Source organism: Crocuta crocuta, unplaced genomic scaffold, assembly GCF_008692635.1.
Source record: "Crocuta crocuta isolate KB4526 unplaced genomic scaffold, BGI_CrCroc_1.0 scaffold107, whole genome shotgun sequence".
Lineage (NCBI taxonomy): Eukaryota > Metazoa > Chordata > Mammalia > Carnivora > Hyaenidae > Crocuta > Crocuta crocuta.
The window spans coordinates 4,246,626-4,270,321 of NW_027531877.1; the positions used below are offsets into that span (position 1 = coordinate 4,246,626).

The 23,696-nt window shown below is 40.3% G+C and overlaps 1 protein-coding gene across 6 annotated transcripts in view; it reads right to left on the reverse strand.

The window, feature by feature from the left end:
* MIER3 (MIER family member 3) overlaps positions 1-23,696 on the reverse strand; it is a 187,054-nt gene that overhangs the window by 42,087 nt on the left and 121,271 nt on the right. For 5 of the 6 annotated variants that reach the window (XR_013337294.1, XM_077772988.1, XM_077772987.1 and 2 more), the window contains one exon: positions 1,112-1,168. The exons of the other annotated variant lie outside the window; for it this stretch is intronic. Coding sequence is in view for 4 of the 5 variants with exons in the window: in XM_077772988.1 (XP_077629114.1) it covers positions 1,112-1,115 (4 nt within the window). In the remaining variant the exon portion in view is untranslated. The remainder of the gene's footprint in view (positions 1-1,111; positions 1,169-23,696) is intronic. 6 annotated transcript variants of the gene reach the window in all.

Sequence of the window (23,696 nt, forward strand, 5' to 3'; positions counted from 1 at the left end):
TCTAAGTAAATAAATAAATATTTTAAAAAATAAAGTAAAACCTTTAAAAATAAAATAATTATTATTATAAAGTGTTTTAGAAATATAAAAATGTATACCATTTAAATAGCTTTTTATCTTCCTCTTTCTTCATTTAGCTTGCACAAACTAAATGTAAATACAGTGTTGATTCCACATTATAAGCATGTATGGAGTACTTATTAAGTGTGTATCAACCACCTTGGAGGTGAGTGTTGTCTCTGTATTATAAATAAAGAAATTAACAGAGAAATTGAAACTTATCCAATTTGTGAATGACAGTTAAATTTGGGCCCAAATCTGCCTATGCTCTTTTCTTCATAACAAAATATGAATGAGTAAACCAAGAACTATTAAAAAACAAAAGGCATTTAGTTGAAATCGTGGTAATTATGAATGAGACTAAGCAAACTCTGTTGGAGGAAAAAAACATGCTTAAACTAAGGGACCAGCTTTGGGAATAACCTATGAAACTGGGCAATAGGAAAAAATGTATATCATATCAACTTATTGTAATGCTAATACACTTAGGTAAAATAATCTGAGTTATATTGTACTTTAAAGATAGTAAACCAAGGGAGCACAGACTGTGTCCTTCTGAGTCCCTTTTTGCACACACTTGGCCTAGCACACACACTCAGTAAATGAGTTGGACGAATGAGTAAATCAGGATCCTGTTCAACTACAGCCACTTCCAAATAACCCAAGGTATACAGTAATGATGACAACAGGCAATTTGTCCTAGTGCATCATTGGAAGGATATTTTAGAGGCAGGAATAATAATTTACTTTTTAATCCATTTACAAATCACTTCCACTCCTGGCCTTTGGTTGGATCGGGTCTCCCCATGCAGTAAGTGTACCAGGAAGCCCAGTCAGGGACAAAAGCCTCTGACTTCACTGTGCAGTCAGGCAGTGCTATTGCTCACCTGTTCTGACCTGTGGCAGTCTAGCTCCCTCCCCCACCTCATAACTAACTCCCCTTGATGTCACACACAGAGTAATGTTCCTAAGGGCCTTCTTCTTTGTATGACTCATTGGAACATGCTTCTTTGGCTTTCACCCACTGCGTTCCTCTGGAACCTCCACTTACCCATAACTGCAGACTTTTCCTGGTCCGCACAAGCCACATCAGCTTTACCTCTTCCTTCTGGGAGGGGAAGGGACATATTGAGCTCCCTGTACAACCATGTCAAAGTTGTACAAGAACAAGCCTGTTTTGGGAAAGACTTTTCGACATAGAAAGAAGGACTTTCCAGAACTGGTTCTATCAGAAGTATTTATGAGCTGTATTAGTCTGCTAGGGCTGCCATAACAGAGTACAACAGACTGTATGAACTCAACAGCAGAAATTTATTTCCTTGCAGTTCTGGAGAGTGGATGTCCAAGACCAAGGTGTCAGAAGGTTTGATTTCTCCTGAAGCCTTTTTCCTTGGCTTTTAGATTCTCCTCACATGGCTTTCTTTCTGCGTACACATATCCCTGGTGTCCATGTGTCCAAATGTCCTCTTATAAGGATATCAATCAGACTAGATTAGGGTCTACCCTAATGGACTCATTTAACTTAATCACATCTGTAAAGGTCCTATCCCCAAGTATAGTCACGTTGTGAGGTACTACAGAATTCAACATAGGAATCTGAGGGGACACAAATGAATCCATAACAGATGCCCCCTCAGATTCTTTCCACCCAATCCGATACTCACGCTCGCAGTTTCTGCCCTGGATGATCAGCTCCATGTAGAGAACTATATTCTGGTGTCTGGCTTCTTCTGCCACTTCTGTGCTTGGACAACACACCAGCTGCACAGCACAGAATCTGGCTTTTTGAGTAACTGCTGGAGGGGCTGGATGGTGTAAGGCAGAAATATGGAAGTTTTGATTCTCTATCAAATTTTTGATGAATAGGGACATGGGAGACTGAAGGGTATCCAGCAAATAAATTTCTTCTCCTTCTTCCCTTGAATGGATGACTCTGGGGTGCTGGTTCTCCATGCAACCTGTCCTGAGATGTCCAGTGTGATTGAGCAGATACACCTGCTGAATGACCTGCTGGAGCCCCTGTGGCTTTGTCACAAAGCAATGAGCAACATGATTATGTGCCGCTTTGCAATGTTTCCCATCCTTCCCTGTTTAACTTCCCCTTTTCCACACTCTTGCTGCCATGCTTTTGAATCTCCCAAATACGCAAAAATACAGCATCGCTTAGTCATTGCCTCAGGCTCTGTTTTCTAGGGAACCTGGGCTAGAACACTGGCATACTTGACAAATAGAAAATGAGACTGAAAAAAAAGACAAACATTGACAAGGAATCTTGGGCTGATTCTGAGTGGAGTATCATTTAATCAATAACTGACCCTACAATATACACGTTGAGTTCAGTGGACTCTTAATAAAACAGAAGATTAGGGGGTGCCTGGGTGGCTTAGTCGGTTAAGCGTCCGACTTTCGCTTAGGTCATGATCTCGTGGTTCGTGGGTTCGAGCCCCGCGTCGGGCTCTGTGCTGACTGCCAGCTCAGAGCCTGGAGCCTGTTTCAGAGTCTGTGACTCCGTCTCTCTCTGACCCTCCCCTGTTCATGCTGTCTCTCTCTCTCTCTCCTAGAAACCAATAAAAAAAAAACATTTAAAAAAATAAATAAAACAGAAGATTAGGAAGTATATCAGTCAGTACCAAATAGAAAAACAGAAACCATTCTAAGATTTAAAACAGAAGAAATTCAAATAAATAAATAAACAGAGGAAATTAATCCATGAATGGGTTACACAAGTCTGAGATTCCAAATAGAGGACTGTGAAGTTATTTGGAGATTTGCAGAAAGTGCTACCACTCTTAAGCTGGAGGGACAAAAAGCATAATCAATGTTACCACAACCCAGGGTCCAGTCAGTAGGGGAAGCCGGAAATACAGTATGCTTTGCCTAGCTAGAGCTGTACTGGAAATGTAACCAGAGACAGAAAAAGAGGGACAAATATCCTGTCTTCTCTTCTCTCTGTGATTTCTTGCCAGTGCCTCCCATTACCTGAATCCAAGAAGAAGCCAGCTCACCCAGGAGCCTGGGAAATGGACCTTGTATGAATTGCTGCCCCTGTCACATGGAGGAGTTCAAGGGAATGGGTTAACTTGGAGAAATTGTTATGGGGTCAGTAACTTTATGGGCAGCTAGCTGGCTCAGTTGGAAGAGCATGCTACTCTTGATTTCGGGATTGTGGGTTTGAGCCCCATGTTGGGGGTAGAGATTACTTAAATAAATATAAAACTTTGAAGAAAAAAAAAAAGGTCAATAAGTTTATCGGCCAGGGAAGTGTACCTTGGGAGAAAAAATATAACACAGATATAACAGTGAACATCGGAATAAAACAGACCATGTGACCTTGGATAAGTCGTTTAATGTATCTGTACTTCAGTTTCTTTTGTTTAGTATGTGTTGTAGCCCTCTTAGAAATAGAGTGTAATTCTTTAGAAGTGTTCCACAGAGGGATAGGAAGTTGGAAATATATCCACCAATTTCCATCCCCATTCAAACCTAATTCCCAGCATTAACTTTCAGGCACTTGTGTCCTGACCTTCAGGAGGGCCCAGTCCACTGTCTCAGCTGGATAACTCTCATAGGCAGAGAAATGCAGGAACCAGGTGTGTAAGGTGTCGTCTGAAGGTGAATCCAGGTGGACTGAAGTATAGGAATCAAGCGTTGGCAGTCTCTACCGCTGATGGATAGCTAAAAAAGCTCTGAAAATTATAATAGGCCAGAATCCAGCCTCAAATGAGCACAGTTGCACTTTTATGTTTTCCTAGACTAATACTTCTACTTTTCTGACCAACACCCACACTTTGAAAGGTATTTTGACATTGTGACTCAGTGTGTATGTATATATCATGTACACAAGTGAAACAAAAGGCTCATAGAATTATACTCATTCTAAATAGGATGTACTCTGATTTTTTTTCCATTTCATTAGATTTTTTTAACAAAGGTTGAAAGTCTTGAGTTGATTTCATGACCCTCTAAAGACCCTCGGTTCATATCCTAGCCACTCAAAGTGCCATGACATGTTAAGGAACTGGAGCCAGAATGTAAATAAACTATGTCACTATACACTAAAGTCATTAAGCACTTAATTCAGCTGATATTTTTTTTTCTAGCAACTTGTTCTCAGTGAAGGAAGCAGTATGTTGATGGATATTTTATAAAAGCAAAAAAAAAAAAAAGTTTTCCAATACCCTTCTCTGTTGTTAAAAACTCCTAGCCCTCCAAAGTCTTGTTCAGTTATTTCTTTCTTTTAAAAATTTTTAATATTTATTTATTTTTGAGAGACAGAGACAGACCACGAGTGGGGGAGGGTCAGAGAGAGAAAGAGACACAGAGTTTGAAACAGGCTCCAGGCTTGGAGTTGCCAGTACAGAGCCCCACACAGGGCTCAAACTCACAAACCGCGAGATCATGACCTGAGCCGAAGTCGGACGCTTAACCAGCTGAGCCACCCAGGCTTCCCATTGTTCAATTATTTCTTGGGGTCTCTAAGGAACATTTCTGATGATGCCATCAAACTACATTTGCAAAAGATCCCCAGCCTCTCCTTAGTGCTGATGGCTAGAAGCAAGGGTGAAGACCACTACCCACTCTTTCTACTCACCCCTGCAAGAAGGACCATATGGCCCATACCACTGGGTTACCTGCTGCTGCTGCTGCTACCATCTAGCCTAATGGGAAACAAGATTGAAGTTCCACTTCTGTGGACTAAAAAGAGAAGGAAAATTGGGTCCCTACTATGACTATAGTTTCCATATTTCCATGTTGCAGATGATGTCTGTGAAGCTACCATCCTCCAGGACAGTAGCCCTCAAACTGGAGTACCCTAAGGCAGTGGTCCTTAACCAGGGGAATTTTGCTCCCCATGGGGACATTGACAATTTCTGAAGACACTTTTGGTTGTTACAATGCTAGGAAGAGGGTTGCTACTAGGATTTGGTAAGTAGAGGTTAAGGATGTTGTTAAATATCCTACAATGCACAGGACAGCCCCCCATGAGAAAGAACTAAAGAACCCAAAATGTCAGTAGTGCTTAGATGCAGAAACTATGCCCTAACAGTGCACACAGGCTTCTGTGCAGGGAGCAGGCACAGATTGTCTTAAGCTGACCGGTTATATATCTTTAGTTTCCATTTGTACTCTTTCCTGACTTTGGGCTGCAATAGCCTGTCAGTTTTCCTTTCCAACCTCCCTTTCCTGGTGACAGTTCTCCCAAATCCCAAATACACATGCCCAGGTTTAAAGACCTAGAGGGCACCTAAAAAAAAAAGAACACTTTGAGAATGTGTGCTTTCTCCCGTGAGAAGCATCTGTGAGGCAGTTTCCTGAGGGCAAAGCGGAAGGGCTTCATAAAAATAATAAAGCACCAGTGCCTTGGTTCCCGCAGGTAACAAAGGACGGGCAAGCCCCTGAGCTTTATGCACCCTGAGCTATATGCTTTAGAGCTGGAATCCAAAAGTAAGATAAATCCATCACAGGGAGCCCTAGGAACGCATTTATATGAATTGATAAATGAAGTCAGACTTCTTCTGACTGAAAATTCAATCTGGCTAATTGGTTTGACAACGAAGACCAGCTTCGCCATTTAGATTAGATAGAGACATTTCCATAAACTAAATTGGTTCAATCTACAGGCCCAGGTACACTATATAATATGCCGAGAATGACATCTTTTGTCATTATTTAGATTTATAATAGAAAAATTTTCATGTTAACTGAAAAATGTGAGAGGATGGTGATAGAGGTCGGAAGAGTGGTTACCTAGAGGAGGGACAGGGCAGGTATCAACAAGAAGGGAGTATGAGGGAACCAGCTAAGCGTTGGAAATGTTCTACATCTTGATCTTGGTGGTGACAACATGAGTGTATAAATATGGAAAAATTCACTGAGCCTGTACATTTAAGAGTTATGTGTCTTAGAAAAGTTATATTTAAAATTTTTTAATTTTCATTTTGAGGGAGACAGAGAAAACGTGAGTGGGGGAGGGGCAGAGAGAGGGAGAGAGAATCCCAAGAAGGCTCTGTGCTATCAGTGCAGAGTCTGACGTAGGGCTTGATCTCATGAACCATGAGGTCATGACTAAGCCGAAATCAAGAGTCAGACGCTTAACTAACAGAGCCACCCAGGTGCTCCCAAAAAGTTATATTTAAATAAAAACAACAACAACAAAAGTAAAAGAGGTTTTAAAAAATCTTGTGTGAGACTATTTAAGCATAAAAGTTTGAAGACCAGTGCTTTAGGAGACTAAGAGGAGGAAATTTTCCTGCTGTCACAGTCCAAAATATGTCTCTCCTGTCCTATATCCTCAGAACCTCTCCTTCTTAACATGTCTCGTTTTCCTCCCAAACTCTTCCACCAAGCCCCGGGGAGTCCTACTCTGTGATCAACACACCCCTTATATCCTGAACCACTTCCCTGGGCCTTTGTCTCCACCACCTGCCTTAACTGAAATCTGCTCTTCTCCTGCTCCCCCACCACCCCAGCCCACCCAGGACATCACCCTTTTAAGACTGTACAAACCTCCATGCCCATCTCCCCCCATCCCTCCTGCCCACACCCATGGAGGCATGGAGGAGGGCACTTGTGGGGATGAGTACTAGGTGTTTTATGGAAACCAACTTGACAATAAACTATATGTAAAAAAAAAAAAAAAGAAAGAAAGAAAGAAAAGAAAAGAAATAAATAAAACATTAAAAAAAAAAAAGACTGTACAAACCTCAGGGTCACAAGGTGAGGTCCATGTCCTTCTTCCTCTGATGGGAAGCCAGGATGCTCCACCTTCTGAGAATCCTAATATTCACCCATACTATCTTCATTCCTGGTCACTGTCATTTACTGACTACATGGCCACTGTCCTTCACCAGTGTAGGATCTGGTGTACACACTGCCTTCTCCACCCTGATCCCCACTATTCTCTTGGTTGCATTTATACTTGAAGAACATAGATTTTAATTTTGATGAAGTCCAATGTATCAATCTTTTTTCTCTTATGGTTGGTGCTTTTTGTAGCCTTGTAATTTTTTTTCTCAAAGTTTTCCAAGATTTTCTCTGATATTGTATTTCAAAGTATGTTATAGTTTTAACTTTAACATTTAGGCCTATGACCCATTTGAGTTAATTTTTATATATGGTGTGAGCTAAGAGTCAAGGTTATTTTTTTTCAATATAGATACACGGTTGTCCCAACACTATTTGTTGAAAAACTTGCCCCATCAAAATAACTTGGCACATTTGTCAAAAAACAACTGAATATGGATAGATATAGATACAGATACAGACAGGTATAGGTAGATTTTTGATGGTTCAAATATATATTAAAAATATTTTTTCAGTTCATATATATGTATATGAAAAATTATATGTATGTAATGCCTATTACTAGGGTCCATGTATTGTTTCATGATTCTTGATGACTTATAATAATAAGATTTATAATAAATCTCGAACTCAGATAATGTAAATTCTTCATCTTCGTTGTTTTTTTAAATTATTTTGGCTATTCACTATCCCTGTTCCTAATGAATTTCAGAATCAGTTTATCAATTTCTACAAAATGCCTGCTAGTATTTTGCTTGAGATTGTATTGAATCTACAGACCAATTCGGAGAGAACTGATATCTAAACAACAGCAAGTCTTCCAGTCTATAAACATGACATATCTCTCTATTTACTTAGGTCTCATTTAGTTTCTCCCAGCAATGTTTTATAGTTTTTAATGTATAGGTCTTACACACCTTTTACTAAACTTATCCCCAAATATTTTATGTATTTTTGATACTATTTTAAATGGCATTTAAACTTTTCATTTTACCATTGACTATTGCTAGTATATAGAAATTCAATTAAATTTTGTATATTGACTTTGTATCATACAACTTTGGAAAATTTATTTATATTTTAGTGGCTTTTTTGTAGACTCTTTAAAATGTTCTATGTAGCCCAAAAACAGACACATAGACCAATGGAATAGAATAGAGAACTCAGAATTAGACCCACAAATGTACGGCCAACTAATTTTTGACAAAGCAGGAAAGAGTATCCGATGGGAAAAAGACAGCCTCTTTAACAGATGGTGCTGGGAGAACTGGACAGCAACATGCAGAAGAATGAAACTAGATCACTTTCTCACACCATACCCAAAAATAAACTCAAAATGGATCAAGGACCTGAATGTGAGATAGGAAACCATCAAAACCCTAGAGGAGAAAGCAGGGAACAACCTCCTTCACCNCTGTTATACAGAAACCAATTTGACAATAAACTATGAAAGAAAAAAATGTTCTATGTCCACAAATATGTCATCTGCAAATAAAGACAGTTTTACTTCTGCCTTTCTGACCCATATACGTTATTCTTTTTCTTGCTGGATTGTGATTGCCGGGACTTCCAGGATAATGTTGAATAAAAATGTTGAAATTATTTATTCTTCTTTGTTCCTGTTGTTCCTGGGGGAAAGCATCTCATCTTTTACCTTTGTGATGGTTTTGAAATATATTCACAGTTTCTCTTATACTCCTGCCCTCAGAGAGTGGAGTCTTTTCCCCTTCCATTGAATGTGAGCAGTAGTTAATGACTTGCTTCTAATGGATAGATTCTGGTGGAAAGGCTATCTGTGACTACCAAAAGATCCGGTCGTAAATGGCATTGTGACTTCCTTCCTGCTTTCTCTTTCTCTTAGATCACTTACTCTGGGGGAAGCCATTTGCCAAGCCATGAGAACACACAAGAAGCCTTATGAAGAGATGCATATGGTGAGGATCTAAGGCCTCCTTCCAACAGTGAGTGAGGACCTGAAGCCTTATCCCAACAGCTCGTGAATGAGCTCTCTTGGAAGCAAATCCTCCAGCCCTAATCAGTGTTTCAAATGACTGTAATCCCAGCTGATATCTTGAATGCAACCTCATGAAAGAATCTCAGAACTACTCTACCAAGCTGCTCTCAAATCCCTAGCCCTAAGAAATAGTGAGATGTTAAGGTTTATTGCTTAAGCTGCTAAGTTTTGGGGTAATTTTTTACACAGCAATAGATAAGTAATATACTCATTAAGTATGATGTTTCCTGTATATGTCTTTTATCATATTAAGGATATTTCCTTTCTATTACTAGTTTGCTGAGAGTATTTATCATGAATGGGTAACAAATTTTGTCAAGTACCTTTTTTGCATATATTGAGATGATCATATTCTTTTTCACCTTTATTCAGGTAATATGGTGATTTTCAATGTTTATCCAATCTTTCATTCCTAGAGTAAACTTTAATTTGTCATTTTGGTACATCTGTACACTAGGAATAACATCAAGCAGTAAAAAGGTATGAACAACAGATATAAGTAACAACATGGATGAATCTCAGAAACACTCTGGTTCCAGTCATATTAAATTCACAAAATACAAAACTAATCTAGGAAAAGAAAGTAAATTAGTATTTGCCTGAAACCATCAACTGTGTGGAGACTGACACTAAAGGACGGGAAGAAAAGGTGATAGAGATGGTCTATATCTTGATCATAGTAGCGGTTACACAAATATATAACTCACTGATCAGAACCCTTAAGATGGGTGCACTTAGGGGCACCTGAGTGGCTCAGTCAGTTAAGTGTCCAACTCTTGGCTTCAGCTCAGGTCATGCTCTCATGGTTCAGTTCATGGGAATGAGGCCTCTGAGCTGGAAGTGCAGAGCCTGCTTGGGATTCTCTCTCTCTCTCTCTCTCTCTCTCTCTCTCTCAAAATATTTTTTAAAAAATGGGTGCACTTAATTGTTAAGCAAATTATACCTCAGGAGAGCTGATGTTTAAAAGTTTATACCTGAATTCTACAAAACTATATAGTTTGAGAATGTATGTCCTAATAATGGCCATTAAAATAAAAATGCTAAAACTGTAGGTCTAGGTTATCTTTAAACATGGTCTTCTGTGTTACACCTAACACTAGCAATTTGGTTAATAACCACAGTGAGGGAGAAAACACTGGCCTAGTTAATGGATTTAATCTATTCCTGAATCTAAATGGTTGTTAAGTGAAGGCTTCAGCTGTGCATAGAATTGTTACTGAATTAAGTGTACTCACTGAGCCTTGTTTCCTAGGGTAAAATTCAAGTATGCTTGAGAGATCCAAACGCAAGACAATTTTCCAAGTCAGAAACCTCTACTTAAGTTATATCAGCCTAAGAAAAGAGGGTTAAACAGAAGCACAGTCCATAACTTTTCTGATGGCCTTTCTCTTTGTGCTAACAGTTTTTCTCTTTCAGCTATGATAGTACTGAAAGCTGTCTCACCCCGAACCAGGACTCTTCAGCCAGGAATGCATAGAAATGGTACTAATACCAACAGTTGTTTCTAAATAAACAAGCCATAAAAGAGAAGTTGCTGATAAGAGGAATGATTAACATTATCAGTTGTAAGTTACTGTCAGTGAAAAACATTTATTTCTACCATCCCTGCTGCAGAGACTCCTCTCCCTTTCCCTGTGCAGAAAATAAAAAGACTGAAGGAAATGAGCTTCCACCTCCAAACTGATCATTGCACTAGCTGTGCCATCTCATTCTTGCCACTCACAGATTGGAATTATAGAATCATTGCTGTCCCATCCCCAGGTCAGCCCCTCCTCAGTCCCTCAGCTGGTCAGTCCAGCAACTGGAGTAAAAGAGAAAGAAAAGGGTTACTGTCAGTTACATTCACTCTTTCTCTTTCTCTCCTCTTCTATTTTAGGGGTAGCATCTGAGAACCCCAATATCTGCAAGCCTTATCCTTTAGTGGAGGAAATCAAGGGCTAAATCTGCCAGTGTGATGAGGAATGGGTTTTACAGGAAACCCAGAAGATCCCTGAAATCAAGGACGTGCAGGATTCCTAAGGTCAGTGAGCCAAAAAGAAGCCGGGAGCCAAGACTGGGAAGTAGGGTGCCATAATAAAAAAGAGAGATGATAGCAAGTGTTGACAGGAATGTGGAAAACTGACACCCTCATACGCTGCTGGTGCACATGTAAAATGTTGCAGCTGCTTTGAGAAACAGTCTGGAGTTTCCTCAATAGGTTGGATGGAGACTTACCACATGACCCAGCAATTCCACTCCTAGGTGTACATCCAAGACAAAAGAAAACATATGTCCACAGAACAACATACACACAAGTGTCATAGCAGTATTGTACATAATTACCAAAAACCAGAAACAACCCAAATGTTCATCAAGGGAGAAAGGATAAATAAAAAGTGGCATATTCATATGATGGAATATAATGTTGCAACAAAAAGGAATGAAGCACTGAAACATGCTACAACATGGATGAATCTTGAAAACATCATGCTACGTGAAAGAAGCCAGTCTCAGAAGACCACACATGGTCTAATTCCATTTACAGGAGTTGTCCAGAATAGGCAAATCATGGAGACAGAAGGTAGAATAGTGGTTGCCTAGAGCAGGGCAGGGGATGGGGAGGTTTGTGGCACATTTAGAAGGATTGGGGGTTGATGTGTTTCTCTTTAGGGTGATAAAATATTTTAAAATTGATTGTGGTGATGGCTGCCCAATTCTGTGAATGTACTAAAAGCCATTGAATTGAATGGGTGAATTGTAAGACAGGTAAATTACATTTCAATAAAGCTACTTAAGGGTGGGGGAAAACAAAACAAAAAAAAGAACCCTGAGACCACAGCAGGAATAGAAAGCCTAGGAGCTAGCCAGAAGGGAAGGTTGGAAGAAAGAGAGATGGCAGGCAGGTATGTGGCCTGAGGCAGCTCCTAGGTTAATGCCAGGAGTTGCTGTTGCTGGTGGTCTGTACTTTTGCGGCAACAAGAGGCAATTACAGGTTGAGCAGAATTTAAAGGACTAGGAGTGGGCATCTACTGTTCTTAAGACCGAAGACTGTTTCTTTTTTTTTTTATGTTTTAATTTATTATTTCTGAGAAAGAGAGACAGAAAGAGAGGGAGCGAGAGAAAGAGAGAGGGAGCAAGGAAGAGAGAGCATGAGCAAGGGGAGGGTCAGAGAAAGAGGGAGATCCAGAATCTGAAGCAGACTCCAGGCTCTGAGCTAGATGTCAGCACAGAGCCCAACACGGGGCTGGAGCCCACGAACCACGAGATCATGACCTGGGCCGAAGTCGGACGCCAATGGACTGAGCCACCCAGGCGCCCGTGAAGAATGTTTCTATAATTGCTATTATGGAACTCCAAAGAGGCTGCTTTGCATTCAGGTTTTGTTTGTTTGCTTGTTTGTTTGTTTGGTTTTAGGGGATGAAGAGTGAGGACTGTGTTGATCTGTTTATTTAGGTCTTCAGAGTCAAGAACCTGAGCTACTCATGCTCAGTTAAAGACACTTTATCTTCACTGATCCCATGAAAGGCCTTTTTTTGTATGTTCCTTTATGTTTATTCCTTTTTACTCCCATAACCTACCAAAGCAATGTAGGGGGTGCCTGGGTGGCTCAGTCGGTTAAAACAAACCAACCATTCTAATGGCCATGATGAACATCTTTTTTTTTTTTTTAAGTTTATTTATTTTAAGAGAGAGAGAGAGAACATGAGCATGACTGAGAGAGAAAATCCCAAACACACTCCTCTGACACTATAGAGCCTGATGCAGGACTAGATCTCAAGAACCATGAGATGATGATCTCAGCCAAAATCAGGAGTCAGTTGCTAAAATGACTGAGCCACCCAGGTGCCCCGAACATATTTTGGTTTGTGTGTACACACTTGTATATTGAGTGTTAGTATTTTGTATGCATGTATTTGTACATTTAGTAAATATTGTTGTGATATATACCTCATTCTATTTCTTCTTCTTCACTCTACACATTGTTTTTTAGACTCATCCATGCTGTTAGGTGTACCTTCAATTCTTTGCTTCTAACTGCTCACTGGTGTGTCCAGTACATATTACCTGTCTACTCTCCCCATGATTGACATACATGTAGCTTCCTCTCCCTGCTACTCCCAATAATGTGTGCCATCCATGAGAATGCTTCTCACAGGCCTCTAGTCCCAGCAAGTGAAAGTGACCAAAGGCCCCAGCTGCTGTACCCTGAAATCCGTCTCTGTGCTTCACCTAAGGTCACACTTCCTGCAGGCTGTTCCCAAGAGGGAGCAGCTACACTAAGACAGATCCATTTCTGGGTGACATGAGACTCCTCTCATAGCTGATTTTGCCTGGAGGACTTCCAGGTGGACTTGAAAAACATTCCTTAGGTCACAAGGCAATTGAAGACATTTCCACCAACCTTCTTTCCCTCTCTCCTACACTCAGGACCAGACTTGCATAGTGGAATGAAGGTTCTCCCAGCCCTCCCAATTTTCTCTCACAGGTACCTCCTCTAGTAATATCTTTGGACATTTAATTGGTTTAATTCACATCTTGGTATCTGTTTCTTGGAAGACCCAGGCTAATCCATAATACTATATTGAGCATCCTTTACATGTCCCTTGATAAAGTTGTGTAAAGATTTCTCAAGGATGTATACCTAGAAGGAAACTTATGGGGTCACCTGGTGGGGTCAGGTCACCCCCAGAAGGAGATGCTCCCATCACCATTCTCATCAGAAGCACCTATGGTTCTAATAGCTTCTTACCCCTGCCTCCTTGTAGTACATTCCAGCTAATGTCTGCCTATCTAATGTACAAAGTGGTATCTCTTTGTTTTATTGATTGATTGATTGATTGCTTATCTTATTATTTGAGAGAGAGAGAGCATGCACATGAGCTGGAGAGAGGGGCAGAGGGAGAGAGAGAGAGAATCTTAAGCAAGCTCCATCCTCAGTGTACAGCCTGATGCGAGGCTTCATCCCATGACTCTGGGTTTCTGACCTGAGTGGAAATCAAGAATTAGACATTCAACAGACTGAGCCACCCAGCTGCCCCATCATCTTTGTTGTTTTAAATTTCTTTCCTCTGATTGTCTTCATATGTCTTCAGTTATCGATCATGTCTTCAAATGCTTATTAGTCTTTAGGAATTCCTCTTCTGTAAATTACCTGTTATACTCTTTGCCCATTTTTACATTGAGATTTCTTTCTTTTTGGTTTCAGAAATTACCTGTATATTTTCTGAATATTGAACCATTGCTGGTTTTCAACATTGCAAAATTTCCCAGTTTACCATCTAGTAACTTTGTTCACAATGTTCTTGATTGAATACAAATCCTTCATTTTAATGTTATCAAGAATGTGGTGGGGAGGGGCGTGTTTACATGTCACACGGACAAGTTATCTCTCTTTTAATTTTTCATCTCCAAAATTGTATAGCAATATAAGAGAATTACACTCATCTGAAGTAAGTTGATATGAGGCAATTGATAACTAAAAGTGGAACATCATAAAATGCCATATATGTATTAAACATGTTTTTAACTGAAAACTTACAGATAAGCTTTTATTTATATGTCCTTATGTAGTGCCCTTTCTTTGGCTAACGGTTTGCATCTTTTTTTTCTTCCTGATCCATATCCATAATGCATTGGCAACATTTTCCAGTTGGGGACTCTTTAAGGTAAAAACAAGAACTTACATCTTCTAGATTTTTAGTTTTTTTTCTCTTATTATGATTGTTCTTATTTATATTTAATTAAACAGAAAGTTTTTTTAAATCACATCATTCCAAAACATTCCACTTAGGTTTCTTCAGAAAAACTCTTCACGCTCATATTTAATCAGTGTATGTGCTATTTTTTTGTTTGCTTGCTTATTTGTTTATTTTTTAGATAGGAAGCATGAGCAAAGAAGGAACAGAGAGAGAGAGAGAGAGAGACAGAGGATTCGAAGCAGGCCCTGCACTGATATGAGCGCAGAACCTGATATGGGGCTCAAACTCACAAACCGTGGGCTCATGACCTGAGCCAAAGTCAGATGCCCAACTGACTGAGCCACCCAGGTGCCCCAGATTTATGTGCTTTTTAATGAAATTGCACAATTGTAACAAGGACAATAGGCACAAACAGGTTTGAGAACAAATACTTTCTTTTTTCTTTTTTTTTTTTTTGTAAACATACAACTCAACTTGCTGGAGCAGCAGAAGCACATGGGTAAACCAGAGTCCTTAGGTATAAACGTTCTGTGTGTCTTTGGAATTCCGCCTTATTGGTCATGGAGGAAATAAATGGCGAGCCTTGTAGAGTCTGATGAGTTGTTTTAGTAGGGTCTGCTTACCAATTTTCACTATTATCTACCTTTTGGCTAGTTGTCCTGAATACTGCACCTGACACTTGGTAAGTGTTCAGTAATTGTTAATGATTAATAACACTAGACCAGTGGTTCTCAGCCCTGGATAATCTGTCCCTCCTTCTTCCCCTTCTCTCCTAGAAAAACATATGACAATGCAATGCACTGGAGGCATCTGGGGATGTCTCAACTAGACAGGTGGAGCTGGTATCTAGTAGGTAGAGGCCACATATGCTGATAAACATGCTACAGTGCACAGGACAGTCCCCACGACAAAATGTCAGTAATGCCCAGGTGGAGAACTCTTCACTAAGCTGCATGCTTCAAGAGAACAGGAACCATACAGGTGTTTATTCACAACTGTACCTCTAGCTCCTAACACGCTTCACGGTCCATAATAAATACTCAATAAATATGTGTTGGGACATTCATGCAAAGTGACTACATGAGTGAAACCCTTTCGAGATGAGTGAGAGCACATCCACAGAGCTAGGCTCCAAGACTTCAAAGGGAGCATAGACCCCTTTCCCAGAAAATTAGTCCAAACCACTTACACAGCTTAAGTGTCCATTGATAGACAAATAGATAAAGAAGATGTGGTATTTATATACAATGGAAGATACCCAGCCACAAAAAAAAGAATGAAATCTTGCCATTTGGGACAACATAGATGGAGCCAGAGACTATCAATGCTAAATAAAATAAGTCAGACAGAGAAAGACAAATACCATATGATTTTACTCATATGTGGAATCTAAAAACAAAACAAATGAATAAACAAAACAAAACAGAAACAGACTCATAGATACAGGAAACAAACTCTCAGTTACCAGAGAAGGAGGGATTGAATGGGTGAAATAGGTAAAGGAGATTAAGTAGTACAAACTTCCACCTGTAAAATAATCAAGTCTGGTTGATATTGTGTACAGCATAGTGAATATAGTTAATAACATTGTCATAACTTTGTAATGAGACAGACAGTAACTAGTAACTCATCTCATAATGTATAAAAATAAAGAATCACCATGATGTACCTCTGAAACTAATAGGATATTGCATTTCAGTTACACTTCAATAAAAACAAAACGGAACAAAATACAAATAGCTATCATGTTCCAAAGAGATTAGACCAGAACACAGCCCAGTATTCTTTCCACTAGGAAAAACCTACTAAGCAGGTTATTTGAAGACATATGAAAATGATTTTGATAAAGTAACACAAAATAATCACATTTTAAAGAGGGTTGGCATAAAAGGAAGCTGCACAACACACATCATAAGGATTTTTTAAATGTTTATTTTGAGAGAGAGAGAGAGAGAGGGGAAAAAAGAGTAAGTGAGAGTGCAGGGAGGGGAAGAGAGAGAGGAGGAAGAGAAACCCAAACAGTGTCATGCTATTAGCACAGAGTCTGATGTGGAGCTTGATCTCACAAACTGTGAGATGATGACCTGAGCCAAAATCAATTAAGCCAATGCTTAACCAACTGAGCCACCCAGTCACCCCCTAAGGCCATTTTTAAGATGTTTCTTTATTTTGAGGTGGGGGAGGAGCAGAGAGAGGGAGGGGAAGAGAGAGAATCCCAAGCAGGCTCCACCTTGTCAGCACAGAGCCCGACACAGGGCTTGATCCTGCAAACCATGAGATCATGGCCTGAGCAGAAAAATCAGACGCTCATCTGACTGAGCCATCCAGGCACTGCGCTAAGGACATTTTAATGGTCATGTTCCAGAATGTAAAATTAGAAAATCACAGAAGTACACAACTAGTTGTTTTTAATTTGCTTGGAAACATCTCACAGAGAAGTTTTGCATGTGGTCCTGAAATTTCTCTGCTCATTCAAGTATTGGCTATCCTTTTTGTGGCATGGATCTACAGAACAGCAAATGCCATAACCTTTAGTTCACGCATGACTGTCACCTGTGTCACTCTGTGGGATTCAGCCAGCCCTGGCAATCTTCATGGATGGATGGAAGGGGAGAGGCAGCAGGCCTTGGATACATCTGGGTTGGCCCCAAGGGGTCAAAGATGAGGGAGGGAGAGGGAACCAAGCAGCTGCAAGTGCAGACAGCCTGAGCAGGCAGTTGAGTGGGAAGAGGAGCCCAGCATGTGTGTGAAGCACAGGAATGGGGCATTCAAAGTGTATCACACTTAGAAGTTCAGGATACCAAACCAGCAGTCTGTCAGCACTGGGGCTGTCTGTGATGCTGATCCTTGGGAGCTGGACTGGTGTTGTTGAGGAAGGCTCCCACTCTAACGGGATATCAACAGGATATCTAATGGGATATCAAGCAGATTACTGACAACAGGCTCAAATACAGAAGCCCAGATTCAAGAAATGGAGCCTGTGAAAGAAGATGGAGAATTCAGGAACCAAGTAGGTGCTGCCTAAGGACCTCTGTGGGTCGGTCGTGGCTCTGCTGGAGTCGAAAGACAGCTCTGTGGGGAGATAAAAATGAAGAAACCAGGCTCCGGACTGGACAAAAAGAGATAAGGGGTTAACAACTGTCAAGAGATTGTGGGATCGTTGATTGTTTCTGTTGCCCCACTGTGAGCACAGTAACAGGAGCACTGGATTTTCTGGGCTACAGAACATTCCCTTCCCATGTGCTGCCCCACAGTAGACTCACAGGTCATACCACAGAGCTATTATTAGAGAGAGAAAGGAAAACTTGAGAAATCTCTTGATTGAGATTGTAAATGTTTATAGTACTTTTTTGCAATTGATTGTTAGTCAACTTCTTTTGCTCCCTGGTGCCACCTTGCACCTGCACCATCCCCTTCTTTCTACACAGCCAGCCCTGACTTTCTAAACCTGTGAGCAATCTCCTTGAACAAAACACATCAGAAATGTCTAACTGGAGACAGGATGAGATGAACAGATGGATGGAGGTAAGGAGACCAGTTCTAAGTGAGGTTTAAGGTGGAAGAGCACTGAAAAGGAAGTTGTGTAAAGAGAATGCAGGTGTGCTCTGAAGCATTTTGTGGTAGGATTGGGTCTCTGTGTATACACCCTGTATATCTTTTCAGTGCTGATCTACAGAGAAATGAATAAATGAATGATCAAATGAATAAATCAGTGAATGAATCAAAGAATCAATGGAATGATAAATGAATGAATGATGATGATAGGAAAATGCAATGAACAACTATTATTACACAGGTGTGTGTGTGTGTGTGTGTGTGTGTGTGAAGGAGGAAGAGTTCAATGAGTTGATGGGTATAATCAGTACCCAGAGGGCTGCTCAGGCCCTTCCAGAGGGATTGGTGACAAATTACAGGAGATTCACAAGCCCCAAAGTGCCTCAGAAACCCTCAGCCCTAGGATGGCAACAGACGTGTGGCAGGTGCCCTCTTATAGTAGACAGCTGTCATGGTCAACTTTCCCCTTCCCCCATCCAACCACGGGGTGTGGAGCAGAGGGGCCCACTCGAAGGACTCACCACTCAACCAGTTCTTTCTCCAACAATCCCTTATGTCAACTCTCGGACTACGTGAGAGAAACAGACAGAATCACTCACAGAGCATATAACTAATGCACTAATTCAAATGAAATCCCATGCCTCTGAAAGACCAGCTACCCAGCATTGGCCACACTGATACTGTACATGTGTGCCATACAGTGGATGGTGAAACTGTGGCTATACAGAGTGAGGTGACCTCCAGCTCGATTTTATCCAGACAAACTATAGGGGAACAATGTCCTAATGGCCTATTGTGGCTGACATTTACAGAGTGAATATTGAGTTCTCAACTGATAGAGGGAGTGATTACCAGGATCACCTGGGGTGCTTTGTGAAACTTCACATGCCCCAGGAGTCCTAGCCCTCATTTTGGCACTCCTTGCTTGACATATCAGCTACTGGACACACAGCAAGGAATTAGATCTGAAGTTGTTTGCACCCAATACAAGGCTCAATATGTAGTTCTTGAATAAATGGATGAATAAATTAGTTTAGTTGTTTTTGTAACCATAGAATAGAAGGTTTTTTTTTTAGGTTTATTTGTTTATTTTGAGAGAGAGAGAGAGCATTCACATGAGTGGGAGAGGGGGAGAGAGAGTGAGTAAGATTCCCAAGCAGGCTCCATGCCATCAAGGAAGAGCCGGACTTAAGGCTCTAGCTCACAGACGGCAAGATCATGACCTGAGCCAAGATCAAGTGTCAGATGTTCAACTGACTGAGCCACCCAAGTGCCCCTAGAATTTGGAGTTTGAAGAGACCTTCGAGCTCAGTCAAACACCTTAATGACAGAAATAAGGTCCAGAATGATGAAGTGATTGGTCCAATATCAGACATTTAAATAATGGCTTAACAGGGATACTAAAAGTCTAAGAGTATTCAGAGTAGTGAGTAAAAACTGTAAGTGAACCAGCAAATATAACTGTTTTCTGCAAAAGGGAAAACAACAGTTTGAGAGAACTGGTCAGATGGTGTAACTGAGGGGAAAAAAGAGACATGCAAGGATCACACATCAAATGGCCATGGCTCTGTCCTATCTTTAGATTCCTGCCCTCCACATTCTGAAAAGCCCTACTGCCAACTAAGCCTTGTCCTCCAAGCCTAAGGCTAAAAGTACAGCAGATGCATATGGTTTATCAGGGAAGTATTTCCTTTAGCAGGAGAAAAGGAACCAGTGTCAAATGCCAGTTTGGTGCCTCAAAGATTCTGGAAGAGATGTTCATTAATTGGGAATGACTTGGATGAGATTCTATTTCAAGACATATGATCTCTATTATGAAAACCCTTAACTACCATTAAAACATCTTTTCCTGAAGCAACAGCAAAGTGTCAAGAACGTGGCTATCAATTTGAGAGGAAATGCTACTTATTTTTACTGTCAAGAACCAACAAATCATTCAACATTAAAATAGCGATTTCTTTTTTCACTGGGAAAAGACCAAAATAAAATATCACAGCCTCTGCTTGCAGGTTAAATTCTTCCCAATACTTCATATTCCAAGGATCTATTCATAAATCTACTTGGTTTCAGGTTGCCAGAGAGCAGAATGTTATTTTAAACAAACACACCACCAAGAGTGACACTTTCCACAGGGCCACCAAGACACCACTTAGAGAAGATAATGATGAGACACAATCATCTTCTTGGACTCTTCTTTGGTGATTGAGCAGGTAGAATGAAACACCGACGTGGAGAGAGTGCAACTTTGTCAAGCAAATGGTCCAGTCCTTTTGATAGTAGGAGCACTTAATGAAACTGGGCTCCATGAATAAGTTCCATCATCTGTCTTTGGATTCTATCCATGTACCCAAATGGTTTAAACCAAAATCAAGTGCTGCCATATGAAATATTTTTAAAATGTGTGTGTGATCCTGATTAAAAATGTTTAGGGCCACTATATTTCCAAAAATATCTCTCATGTATGCAAACAATTGAGCCCACAATCTATGTTATCTGTGCGTTCAGCCACTTGCTGTTCTTCATCTTTGAAGTCAGCTGTTAAAGGGCATTAAGAGCAAGGTCACTTAGCCTCCAAAGAGGATCATTTGACAATGCTACACAAAGTTATCCACTGATGGGAGATAATAGTCTTTGCAACTGTGTGTGGCCTGCAGCACTGCACAATGTCATTGAGACCAGAGAAGTCACCAAGGACACCTTTCTGAAATTAAAACATGCATTCTTTTTCGCCCTGAGAAAAATAACTTGTGAAATCCACCATTCACATAAGATTTAAAAACCTTCAGAAGGCAAGAGAGGCAGTATATGTAACATTCAATGAGTTTCATCCTAAGGTAAAGTCATCCCTCATCCGTCATATTTTCACCTAACTCTGGCATTAATAGTTAAAATAATCGGATTTTAAGGAAGGTTTTTTTTTTTAATTTTTAATGTTTGTTTATTTATTTTGAGAAAGAGAGAGAGAGAGAGAGCACAGGGGTGGGGCAGAGAGAGGAAGAGAGACAAAACCCCAAGCAGGTTTCATGCTCAGCATGGAGTCCAACACAGGGCTCAATCTCACAGAAGCATGACATCATGACCTGAGCTGGAATCAAGAGCCAGACACTTAGCCAACTAAGCCACCCAGGGGCCCCAAGGAAGTTTTTAAAAGGCAAGTAAGTCCTTAGAAAACTTGGATATAAAAGGTTTCTTGACCAGAGTGATTTCCACACAACGTTAAATGCTGCACTTAGGTTAATATGTGTCTGAGTATTTAAATGTATCCTTCCAGGTAGACTTGACATTAAAAAAACTAAGGAAGAATGGCAAGAAACCTGTCTACCACAGGATTGGCTCACTTCTCACTTTCCTAGGAATTTCAGTTGTAATAAACTTGCTAAAAATATTTTATGGTGAGAGATTATAATTCTAAATAATGAGACATTTTCTTCTTCTATTGACCATGATATAACAAAGTTGGCAAGCCCTTCCTTGGTCACACTTACAATCTTATGACATTAAAATATGGCTGTGGTTTAGTCAAGGCCAATGAAATCAAGCAACTCTGCACTAGGTCTAAGAATGAAAAGTTAAATTAGCAATTCTACTTTAGTGAATTTATCTTAAGAAAATAAAGATATGAATAAAGATTAATGTACAAAGATATTCATAGCAAGATCTTTCTTCCTTCCTTCCTTCCTTCCTTCCTTTCCTTCCTTCCTTCCTTCCTTCTTCCTTCCTTTCTTTCTTTCTTTCTTTCTTTCTTTCTTTCTTTCTTTCTTTCTTTTTCTTTCTTTCTGAGAGTGAACAAGCAGGGGTGAGGGCCAAACGGAGAGAGAGGCACCCCAACAAGATTTGTCTCATAGGAAAAAATTGACAACAACTTATTAATGCTCAATAAAGAGTAACTAAATAGATCACGGTACTTCCCATGTGGCTCAGTCAGTTAAGTGACCAACTCTTGATTTCCACTCAGGTCATGATCTCACAGCTCATGGGATTGAGCCCCACATCGGGCTCTGTACTGACAGCACAAAGCCTGCTTGGGATTCTCTCTCCCTCTCCTTCTGCCCCTGCCCTGCTCTCTCTCTCTCTGAAAATCAATAAATAAACATTAAAGAAAAAAACCTTTAAAGGGGCTCCTGGGTGGCTCATCTGGTTGAGCATCCAACTTTGGCTCAGGTCATGATCTCACAGTCTGTGGGGTCAAGCCCTGCATTGGGCTCTGTGCTGACAGCTAGCTCAGAGCCTGAAGCCTGCTTCAAATTCTGCATCTCCCTCTCTCACTGCTCCTCCCCTGCTCATGCTCTGTCTCTCTCAAAAATAAATAAAACATTAAAAAACTTTAGAAAAACTAAAAATATTTTTAACGATGGTTGAAAAATAACAATGTTTAAACTTTGAATAATGGAAACAGTTACAAAATACTAAAGACAGATGAGCTTATTTTTAGAAAAAAATTTCATATACAGAGAAAATAGTCCAGATGAATATATAGTATTATTATATATGGGTTATATTATGGGTTATTACTATGGGTTATTTTAACTTCCTTCCTTCTTTCTAAGTTTTCTAGAATAAATATGTAAAGACTTACATAACTTTATTTTTAAAAACACATTTTATAGTAAAGAATAACTATATTAGAGGCCAAAAGTGCTATTTGCTAGATGTTTGTCTTAGATACCTGCAAGCCCTCCTTCCTACTTAAGAAGTCAGGATGGGCTAACAGAATGAAACAGATAAACCTCACATCTCAGTGACTAAATCCAACAAGAGGTTAGTTTTTATAAATGTGATGGTACAATGCAGCTGTTCTAGGCAGCTCTGTTAACCAGTTCTTCTCTGAGCAGTGACCCAGGACTCAAGACTCTTTTAGTCCATTGGCTTCCCTAGGTCCTTTGTATTGGATCAACAGGGGAGGGAAAAGAGAATTTGGAGGGTCACACAGAAGGTTTTCTTAGTCCCAGATAGAAGACATAATTTCGCCCAAATCCATTGTCCACAATTCAGTCATATTACCATGTCTAACTGCGAGGAAGACTCAGAAATATCTAGTTATGCGACTGGAAGGAAAAAGGAAATGATTTGGTCATCAACTAGCCCATTGCAGCCACACTACCATAACTAAGATGGGCATCACTTCCACATGGTGACTCTCCTTGATACATGGGAGGTGAAGGTGAGGCATCCTTCCAAGAAGTAGAAAATGAGGAAATAAAAATTAGCCTAGCTGGAGCCAACTCAAATTCATGAAATATATCCAAATTCTCACCTATCTGAGCAATGAATAGGAGAGAATTAGATGGACATTAAAAAGGAGGGTGTTCTGGGGCACCTGGGTGGCTCAGTCGGTTGACCGTCTGACTTTCGCTCAGGTCACAATCTCACAGCACATGGATTCAAGCCCCACGTTGGGCTCTTGCTGAAAGCTCGGAGCCTGGAGCCTGCTTCGGATTCTGTGTCTGCTCTCTCTCTCTCTCTCTCTCTCTCTCTCTCTCTCTCTCTCTCCTCCTTCCCCATTCATGCTCTGTCTCTCAAAAGTAAAAAATTAAAATTAAAATTTTAAAAAAGAAAAAAGGAGGGCGTTCTAACCTATGCCTATG